The sequence below is a fragment of the Uranotaenia lowii genome, chromosome 2 (assembly GCF_029784155.1).
Source record: "Uranotaenia lowii strain MFRU-FL chromosome 2, ASM2978415v1, whole genome shotgun sequence".
Taxonomy (NCBI): Eukaryota; Metazoa; Arthropoda; class Insecta; order Diptera; family Culicidae; genus Uranotaenia; species Uranotaenia lowii.
In genome coordinates this window covers 40,211,145-40,222,459 of record NC_073692.1, presented here as the reverse complement: position 1 = coordinate 40,222,459, position 11,315 = coordinate 40,211,145, and the positions used below count along the sequence as shown (strand labels likewise).

At 44.7% G+C, this 11,315-nt stretch overlaps 1 protein-coding gene across 1 annotated transcript; it reads left to right on the top strand.

Moving 5' to 3' along the window:
- Positions 1-5,875: 5,875 nt before the first annotated feature.
- LOC129741299 (uncharacterized) lies at positions 5,876-10,672 on the top strand. Its single transcript, XM_055733024.1, has one exon. The coding sequence runs from the start codon at positions 5,876-5,878 to the stop codon at positions 10,670-10,672; it is 4,797 nt and encodes a 1,598-aa protein (XP_055588999.1).
- The last annotated feature ends 643 nt before the right edge of the window (positions 10,673-11,315 follow it).

The following is an 11,315-nucleotide window of genomic DNA, read 5'->3' as shown; positions in this document are numbered from 1 at the left end:
ATATTTGACTTCCTACTTCTGAATTCGGATTTCTGACTTCTGACTTCTGCCTTCCGAATTCTGACTTCTGACTTCTGACTTTTGACTTCTGAATTCGGACTTTAGATTTCTGACTTCCAACTTCTGACTTCTGACTTCTGACTTCTGACTTCTGAATTCGGACTTCTGAATTCGGACTTCTGAAATCTGACTTCCGACTTCTTGCTTCTGACTTCTGACTTCTGACTTCTGACTTCTGACTTGTGATTTCTGACATCTGACTTCTGACTTCTGACTTCTGACTTCTGGCTTCTGACTTCTGACTTCTGATTTCTGACTTCTGACTTCTGACTTCTGACTTCTGACTTCTGACTTTTGACTTCTGATTTCTGACTTCTGGCTTCTGACTTCTGACTTCTGACGTCTGACTTCTTGCTTTGACTTCTGACTTCTGATTTCTGGTTTTCAACTTCTGACATCTGATTTCTGACTTCTGACTTCTGATTTCTTACTTCTGACTTCTGACTTCTGACTTCTGACTTCTGACTTCTGACTTCTGACTTCTGACTTCTGACTTCTGACTTCTGACTTCTGACTTCTGACTTCTGACTTCTGACTTCTGACTTCTGACTTCTGACTTCTGACTTCTGACTTCTGACTTCTGACTTTTGACTTCTGACTTCGGACTGATGTCTTCTGATTTCCAATCTTTGACTTCTGACTTCTGACTTCTGACTTCTGACTTCTGACTTCTGACTTCTGACTTCTGACTTCTGACTTCTGACTTCTGACTTCTGACTTGTGATTTATGACTTCTGACTTGTGACTTCTGACTTCAGATTTTTGACTTCTGCTTTCTGATATTTGACTTCCTACTTCTGAATTCGGACTTCTGACTTCTGACTTATGCCTTCAGAATTCTGACTTCTGACTTTTGACTTCTGAATTCGGACTTTAGATTTCTGACTTCCAACTTCTGACTTCTGACTTCTGACTTCTGAATTCGGACTTCTGAAATCTGACTTCCGACTTCTTGCTTCTGACTTCTGACTTCTGATTTCTGACTTCTGACTTCAAACTTCTGATTGCAATTCTTCACTATGAGTTATGACTTCTGACTGTTATTATTAACTCCTGCCTTTAGTCTTTAAACTTCTGATTTGTCGTTTCTCAAACAATCTCACAATTTTGAGCGACACTGTAACGGGAAATATAAAATCCTTTCCACCACCCAACTATCCATTGAGAAGAGATCCACGCGAAAACAGTTGCAGAAGTATCGAGTGTTTATTGAAAAGTTTTCCACTTTCGAAAGTTTCACTTTTGTCGTCCGACGCTGCGTCCCATCGACTTTATCGAGCACGTTTATCGGCTTCCAATTGTATCGAATTCCGGGGAGAAAAGACACACACACACAACACAAACAGAGAAAAGCAGTAGTGAATGTCATCATTTCAGTTGCTTTTTTCCTGGGGAGAAAAACTTAAGCTGGGCTGCTGGGAAAGGCGAAAATCTCATCGATTTCCTCTCGTTTTGATAGTGAATTATTGCAAAAGCGCAGGGAAAAGTCCCTGGCCGGAGCACAAATCACTCAGATTTAGAAAGTTTGTTTCTTACCTTGGCTGCGCTTTGCCCTCGATTTGTCGTGGGAATTCCGTCAGATGCACATCGTTGCGAAGTAAGCTCTTTAGGAGAAAGGATTTTGTGATCATTATTGGAAATAAAGTTTGTAAACTATTTGATAATAAATTATTCTTTCATTTCTAGTGTTATTGTCAGAAAACCCTGATTTCTTTGGCTTTGTACGATTAGTTGCTTCAAATAAATAAAAAATAAATTAAATAAATAGAGAAATAAATAAGCTGCTAACTTCTTCAGGGCCTAACTTCCCTGAAGAGTGACGGGAATGTCATAATCAGTACAGGATTTTGCTGTCCAAAATTGCCAACTCCGCCGAAATTTTGTGGCTGTACCGGTCTCTGTGCTGGTATCTGCCCTGGCTGGCCAACGTTAACTCCGAAAGGATTGATTGATCCCATCGGTTGAGGTTGAATTTGAGGTCGGAAAACCGGAAAACTTTGCACCGGAAACTGGCCTGGGAAAGGACTCTGGGGAAACGGTTGGTTGGGAAACTGCTGTGGAAACTGCTGAGGGAACTGGTTAGGATAAGTTACTGGAAACCGATTGCCTCCAGGGAAATTTCCTTGCGGGAATGATCCCGGAAACTGCTGCATTGGATCCTGCTGAGCCGGTCGCTTTTGTTTCGGCGCAAATACTTCCACATCCGGATGCAGGGGAATCGCCGCGTCGGCCAACATTTCATTAACTATAATATCGTTTGTAAGATCAACAACCTCACCCCCGGACGAGCCATCGATGTCAAACTGTCCTTGGTTTTGATTTTGATTCCTAACCGGGAATCGATCCCACGATCCGCTTACAATTATCCGTTTTCGGTCGTCTTGGACTTGTTTCCATTCGTCCGGGGAAAATCCTTCGTCGGTTTGCTCGACCGAGTTAGAATCTTCGCGATCGGGTTTCAGCCTTTGAATTTGATTACTTCGCTCCAGCGATTCTTGTCCCGAAGAGAAGATTTTCTGTTGGGGCTTCAGGAAGTCACCCTCGAATGATTCAATGGCCGATGATGATCCCTGTAATTAATTCAAGGTTAAATAATTTCAAATTACATTTAAAGTTAATGAAAAATCTATTTAACTAAGGTCATGTAGCTAATAAAATTTTCCATACAGACAAAATTTGAGATTGAGCTTCTTAAGTCGAAATATGTGGTTATTTATCAACCTGAATTATGAAACACTTTGTCTAATTCTTCTAAAATCCACACGAAAAAATTCAGATATCATTCTGTATAGCTGTAAATTTTATACACGTGAATCCATGACGTTAATAATCACGACAACATTCCGTAACTATTGATTAGTTACTTAAACATTTCACATACTGAATCACAAAAATCAGACCCAAGATATATTTAAAATTAATATTGACAAATCCTTTTTCTAGTATTCAAGGCAAAACACAGAACCATTGATCGGTTGACCGTGTGAGAATTTTCGTATCATTCTGATAGTTAAACAATACAGTCAACAGTAAGAAAACTTGAACCCAATATCTCAAAACAAATTGTAACCGGTTTGAGAGCACGAAATAAGGCTTATCTCAAGTGAAAATTTCTAAGGTGTCCAAATTGTAAGATAGGTTTGTCCGGAACAATCTAAGTGAAGTGGGACAAATAACACTCAATTATCCCAAAAAAAAACTTTTCAGGTGTTCTTGTAACACAAATTGAAAGAAACAGTTCCATAAAACGAACTGATAGCAAAAGGTGATACATATTTTATGAAAAAATTGCTGTTTATCCGCCATGAATGTTCCTAAGTCATTTTTGTTTTCAAAACAAATATCGTGTTGATGATGAAAAAATTATGCAATATTGGGTAAGAGCTTAATTTTTCAAAAAGGTAAATTATTAAAATATACATATTTTTTTTTATGAAAGTGGGATTATTATTGATACGTGTAACTTCTGTAGCATTTTCCTAGCGGCTTCAAAACAATTCAGATTTGTGTATCTAAAGCTTTGATCATTTAGTATCCGGACACTTCATTTCGGTGATAGCTACGTTACTAGAGATCGGTTATGCAATACTTTAGCAGCGTTGTGTTGGTTTTGAAAAGGACTTTCTTGACGATGCAGAAAGACACGTAACAATAATTGTACGATGATGACGCATGCAACTCAACGATCGTACCACAACTGAACCCGAATCAAAAGACCAACCTCGACAGTGCCCAGGAGATCATTTAGCGTAGTTGAGTTCAATTGTTCCATGATATTCTCACACGACAAACAAAATATCCACCGCTGATGAGTGCGATAGCGTTCGAGTACAACAGCTTTGGCACCCAACACCCAACGCGGGAAAAACTACAAGCGCTTTGGGGTGAAACAAAGCAATTGATCCAGACCATGATCTCCCTCCAACCTATCGGTCTATTGTTTCGTCACCCATTCTCAGCGAGTGCATCATCATCCATCATCAGAGTATCATCACCGATAAGGACGGGTGATAATGACGGCGAAGACTCTCTGATAAGGGAAAACATCGCGGATGGAACTCCGGAGAGTTCACAATTCGCGACAGCAGTATCGAGTCGGCGGATTTCGGCGGTATTCGGCAGTTGGATTCGCATCTCCGGTGCATGACGATGCACGAAGATAGGCAATCGGCCACTCCAGTTTATAGTTTTTTTGTATAGTTAGCATGATTTAATTTTAAGTTCAAAAGTTGTTAAAATAAGAATAAATAGTGTTAATAGACTTTGTGTTTCCCTAAAAACGTTGAATTTATTAATTGTGCCGCGAATAAACAAAATTTATAAAACCAAAAACGTGGATTCTATACTTGGTTGATGAACACTCTGCGAACGTGCCACACGGATAACAAAAGGTAGCTTGGAAGCGGGTCAACGACCTCATCTGTCCACCCGAGGAAATTTTTGGTTGGTACCCCCCGAACATTGGTCCTTCGAGCCGGATGTACGGTGGACACCTTGGACGCTAACCCGTGATTTGGACGCTTTTGGCCGGCCATCATAATTCCGCCATTGGGTATTGTAAGTGCATGCAACAATAGCCCTTTGTACACCGCCATTGCTGGAGGAAAAATCGCGCGCTTGTTCGCATCATCTGGATTCCCGCTTCACTGAACATTTGCGCCCTGAAAAGGTTTCACGTGTAAGTTGAACCCACACTACATATGTTCAGTCGAAGCTTTCTTGAAACGGATTCATGCTAACACAACATTCTATTGCAACTTGAACTTTGAACTACCACCGCATGCTGGAGTGAATTGGGACCACTATCTCGAGTATAGTGGAACAATTCTGTTCTGGATTATTGTTGGAAGATCGAATTATCGGATGGTTCGGGAACATCGGAGCACTGAAGCAGCGCCAAATCCTGTTTTGTAAGGTAAATATATTTAACTTCAGTGTATGTTCGGCCGAAGCCATTGGACTTCAAATTCTTACACCCACAATTCGACATTTCTTTCCAACAACACCACCGGAGATCATTATCCCGCTCAGAAACTGGAATTCTGAGCAAATCCGAAAATCGTGAGCCACACCTGGGTGGCATAACCGACGTTTTATTGGTTTCTCGCAACTGGTGCGAGCCTGGATCCATTGGTCACACTCAACCTGGTGCATGCTGCAGGTGTGAATTGGTAATCCGGATCACTTACAGTGATCGAATCGACATCCATCCGCAATTGGTGCGGTTAGTTGGTTCCTGGTCATCATATCAACCTTCCATCCGTTTGGCGATACCGAAGGCGGTTTTAAAATCGGTGATCAATCGTGCCTGGTCCTACAACAACTACTGGTACAGTGGAGAAACTGGTTCTCTCACAAATTGACTGCTCGGCTGTAGTCATTCAACGAAGCGTTCCTTGGCCCTGCATGCTCAGGTCAGCATCATCGTAGCGAAGAGGTGGTGCAGCAATATTTTTTCGTAGGTGAGTTAGAAGAATAGTGCTTCTTGTATATGTTCTGCCGAAGTGGACAGCAGAAATACACATTTTAAATAAAATCATCCTCTTCGACTTACTTGCGACGCAATTCCCTGAGCACAACTGTTCGTTAGAACAAACTGACTCAAGTTTGCGAATTCAACCCTGGTTTATCGGTCCCTATTGGAAGACGGAAGTTTGGCCCCCTATACAATTCATTGGTTGGCGCGAATAATTTTTCTGTGGGTAAATATACTTAGGACAGTATATGTCCAGCCGAACTTGGATCTACTATCAGCAACTACACCACCACTCTCCCCCGCTCTTCTCGGTTGCCTGTGAGCTGTGACGTCATCAACATGCCTGCGAAGAAAACCATCAAGGAGCCCATCGAAGACACCAAGGTTCCGACGCTGAGGTACTGGACGGTCCGGTTGAGGGAAATCCAAGCTTCCTTCAATGACATTTGGGAATTTGTAGAGGGTTTCACAGATAATACTACTGCAGCTATGGTGGAAGTTAGGTTGTCCGCTATCGATGAACTTTGGGAAAAATTCTGCGAGGTACTGGTCGAGATCAAATCCCACGACGACTTTGCTGGCGATGAAACGGGTTTCGACAACGAGCGGAAGGAGTTCAGCAATCGCTATTATTTTGCGAAATCCTTCTTGCTGGACAGGGTTAAGGCTTCGAATGATTCTACGGTTCTGGACAACTCGAGTCGCGTTGCAGATTTATCAGCTCAAGGTGTTTTAGATCACGTCCGTCTGCCGCAGATAAAGCTTCAGAGCTTCGACGGAAACATCGACGACTGGTTAAGCTTCCGGGACCTCTACACTTCTCTCATCCACTGGAAACAGGAACTTCCGGATGTAGAGAAGTTCCACTACTTAAAAGGTTGTTTATTGGGGGAGCCGAAGGCCATGATCGACCCTCTGAAAATTACGAAAGCCAATTACCAGGTGGCTTGGGAAATGCTCTTGAAACGCTATAACAATAGCAAACAGTTGAAAAAGCGTCAAATCCAATCGCTTTTCAAACTGCCAACTCTCACCAAGGAATCGGTCGGCGAATTGCATGTTCTGGTTGAAGGTTTTGAACGCATCGTAAACACTTTAGACCAGGTTGTTCAATCCTCCGATTACAAGGATCTTTTGCTGGTTAATTTCTTGGTTTCGCGTTTGGATCCCATAACACATAGAGCATGGGAAGAGAGTTCAGCAGCGGCAGAACAGGACACCTTGCAGGAACTAACGGAATTCCTCCACCGGCGAATTAGGGTTTTAGAATCACTTCCTCCCAAACCATCCGATTCTAAAAACGTTCAACAAGTTTCAACGAAGCCCAAGGTTACCAGAACTGGACATTCAGCGGTGCAGTCTTCCGGGATTGTCTGCGCAGCATGCAAGGAGCGACACTTATTGCATTTGTGTCCAAAATTCCAAAAACTAACGGTGATGGAACGGGATGCCATACTGAAGACGCACAATCTTTGTCGGAACTGTTTTCGGTCGGGTCATCTGGCTAGGGATTGCCAGTCCAAATTTTCCTGTCGGCATTGCCAGGGTCGACATCATTCCATGGTTTGTTTCCGGTCAGAGAGAGGGGATCGAATGGCGATCAGCGAAAGGGGTGGCAATTCTACGGCTCATTCTTCACACACCAGAGAACTTCTTCCGGCCAACACGGAATCGGAATCCAAGGTGGCGAATACGGCGGCAACAACTTGTCAAACTTCCAAGGCATTCAACTCCAAAACTTCTCATGTGCTATTGGCAACAGCTGTTGTGCAATTGGAAAACGATATGGGTATTCGGTTCCCCGCTCGAGCGTTGCTCGACTCTGGTTCCGAGAGTAATTTCATAACTGAGCGGTTATGTCAGCGGATGGCGCTATCCAGGAAAAAGGAGGACATTTCCATACTGGGAATCGGTCAAGCGGCTACGAGCGTCAAATTCAGCGTTACAGCGAAACTGTGTTCCAGGACTACAAATTTCTCTCGAGAACTCAAGTTTCTCGTACTTCCAAAGGTCACTTCCAATCTTCCCACCTCGACTATCAACACGGAAACATGGGCGGTCCCTGAAGATATCGAGCTAGCGGATCCGGCGTTCTTTGAATCCAGCAAGGTGGACTTAGTTCTCGGGATCGAATCCTTTTTCGAATTCTTTGTAAGTGGTCGAAGAATTCCCTTGGGCAAGCAGCTTCCTACTTTAACGGAATCCGTATTTGGCTGGGTGGTCTGTGGAGGAGCTGCAACTTCCGGTTCAGCATTCAACGTGCAATGCAACATGTCGGTGAATGAATCCTTAGAGCAACTCGTATCTCGGTTCTGGGAGTGCGAGGAAATTGGTTCGGCGAAAACATTCACCAAGGAAGAAAAACGGTGTGAGCAGCAGTTCAGTTCGACGGTTCAGCGTAGCTCCGATGGTCGGTATACGGTGAGCTTACCCAAAAACGAGGACATCCTTTCGAAACTTGGCAACTCAAGGGAGATTGCCCTTCGACGACTGGCTGGAACGGAACGAAGGCTGGACAGGAAGGAATACAACACTTTCATGGAGGAATATTTGCTGCTCGACCATATGCGATTGGTAAGGGGGGATGATACAGTCCAGAGATGCTTTCTGCCGCATCACCCGGTCATTAAGGAGGGAAGCACCACTACCAAGGTTCGCGTGGTGTTTGACGCTTCCTGTAAGACGTCTACAGGAATCTCACTCAACGACGGATTACTGGTTGGGCCAGTAATTCAGGAGGACTTGCGCTCCATCATTTTGCGAAGTCGGTCCAAGCAAGTCATGATCGTGGCAGACGTGGAAAAGATGTTCCGGCAGATAAGGCTCCAAGAATCAGATCGACCGCTTCAATCAATACTTTGGCGACCACCAACTTCGAAGGTAGTCAACGTTTACGAGCTCAACACCGTTACTTACGGGACCAAACCGGCTCCGTTTTTGGCAACCCGCACATTGCAGCAGCTTGCTAACGATGAGCGACATAGGTTTCCACTGGCGTTCACAGAGGATACCTATATGGACGACGTGATAACTGGCGAAAGGGACACAGAAGCAGCACTCGAGCTGAGGATTCAGCTGGAAAATGCTGCTGCAGCAGGAGGATTTCGGCTTCGAAAATTTGCTTCCAATTCTCGGCGAGTTTTGGAAGGCATGCCCGAGGAAAATGTAGCTATCAAGGATCCAGCGATAGATTTATCATCAAATTCATCGGTGAAAATTCTTGGGTTGACATGGTTGCCGAAATTCGACTCCTTGATGTTCCAGTTCAACATTCCATCGTTTAAAAAACCGGGAAAGTGGACCAAACGACAAATTCTTTCTGTGATCGCCTCGCTTTTCGACCCACTCGGCTTGCTAGGTGCAACTGTAACCACTGCAAAAATCTTTATGCAGTTGCTTTGGACACTTCAGGACGACAAGGGAGAAAAAATCGATTGGGATCATCCATTGCCTTCGACGGTGGGTGAGATCTGGTGCCAATATTATGCGAAACTACCTCTGTTGAACGAGATAAAGGTTGATCGTTGCGTCATTTTACCGGAAGCAGTTCGTATGGAGCTGCATTGTTTCTCCGATGCATCTGAAAAGGCGTACGGCGGGTGCATCTACATCAAAAGTATTGGCGAGCGTGGCGAGGTTCGAATTGGTCTTGTTTCTTCTAAATCTAGAGTTGCACCCCTGAAAAGCCAATCAATTCCAAGGCTTGAGCTCAACGGCGCTCTCTTAACGTCGGAGCTGTTCGAGATGGTGAAGGGATCGATGAGATTCGAAGGGCAGGTGTATTTTTGGACGGATTCCACCTGCGTTTGGCGTTGGTTGCAAGCTGTTCCATCTACTTGGTCAACATACGTAGCGAACCGGGTCAGCAAGATTCAGAATCTTATCGACGGATACACTTGGAGGCACGTCCCTGGAATCGACAACCCTGCGGACCTTATTTCCCGTGGGATTTCGCCGGAAGAAATTGGAAATAATCGATTGTGGTGGCAGGGACCTACTTGGCTGCAATTCGAAGAACCCAAATGGCCGGATTGCTTCGAGCATTGTAACGACGAAACGGGAGAAGAAGAAAGGCGCAAGACGAAGGTGGTGGCGGTTGGAGTTTCCAAAAACACGGAATTCAATGCGTGGTTTTTGGAACGATATTCAAACTACAACGTGCTGATTCGGCACACGGCATATTTGTTACGGTTTCGGAGGTTTCTGCTCCTACGGAAAGCAGTTAAATTTGAATCTTTTCTCTCGACAGCTGAATTATTTGAAGCAGAAAGCGCAGTCGCTCGTTGCGTTCAATTAGAATGTTTTCCGGATGAAATCCAGGCACTTTCAAAAGGAGAAAATGTGCCCAGAAGATCACCGTTGAGATGGTTCAACCCCTTCCTGGACCAAAATGGAATCATCAGAGTCGGAGGACGGATTAGGAACTCAGCTGAGCACTGGAATACCAAACACCCAATTGTCCTTCCGGCGCGTCATCATTTGACGAAACTTATTCTGGAGTATTATCACCGTCGTTTGCTGCACGCTGGGTTGCAACTTCTTCTAGCTACAGTTCGCCTTCGATTTTGGCCCCTTGGTGGTAGAAATTTGGCCAGACATATCATCCACAAATGCACTACTTGTTTTAGAGTTCGACCAACACCTGTCCAACAGTTTATGGGGGATCTCCCGGCGGAACGAATAAAGATAGCTAGACCATTCAAGAAAGTGGGGGTGGATTTCGGTCCCGTTTACCTTCGCCCTGTCCCACGTCGTGCCGCGGTTAAGGGCTATGTCGCGGTTTTTATTTGCCTGTGCACAAAAGCCGTACACCTGGAGTTAGTCTCCGATCTCTCGACGGAACGGTTTCTTCAGGCATTTCATCGATTTGTTGCCAGGCGAGGGAGATGCAGTGACGTTTATTCCGACAACGGTACCAATTTCGTCGGCGCGCGGAATAAACTGAAGGAATTGTTCGCGCTACTGAAGGACCAGAAACACCGTGAGGACATTATCCAGGGATTGCAGCAGATCAGGTATCCAGTGGCACTTCAACCCTCCTGGAGCTCCGCACTTTGGAGGACTGTGGGAGGCAGCGGTGAAGTCGACAAAGAAGCACCTACTACGAACCATCGGCGAAACACCTGTGTCACCTGAAAACTTTGCGACTTTATTAACACAAGTGGAAGCATGCCTAAATTCTCGTCCAATCACAGCACTATCGGACGATCCAAACGACCTCGAACCGTTAACACCGGCACACTTTATTATCGGGGAATCGTTTGAAGCTATGCCAGAACCAGACTTCACAGACGTCAAGGACTATCGGTTGAGCGAGATGCAGCTGATGCAAAATATCTCCAATCAATTTGGAAAAGATGGAAAACGGAGTACTTGTGCCAACTCCAAGCACGATCCAAACGGTGGAAACCCGCTTTGCCAATCCAGGTTGGCCAGCTGGTTGTAATCGTGGAGCAGAATCTTCCACCCTGTCGCTGGAAGATGGGCCGCATTGAAGAGGTGCATCCGGGTACTGACGGAGTCATTCGGGTGGTAACTCTAAAAACAGCGTCTGGTTCGTTGATGCGTCCTATCGAGAAAGTATGCCTTCTGCCCGTCACCGACAACAAAATCTTGAGGCCAGAAGAGGGGTCTTCACACGAATAGTAAACCAAAAAGGAATGTCCAGGTCCAGGTCGAAGTTTTTTATCTTTTCAGAAATGTAGCCGTGCATCTAATTTCTGGGTGGGTGAGAATGTACGATGATGACGCATGCAACTCAACGATCGTACCACAACTG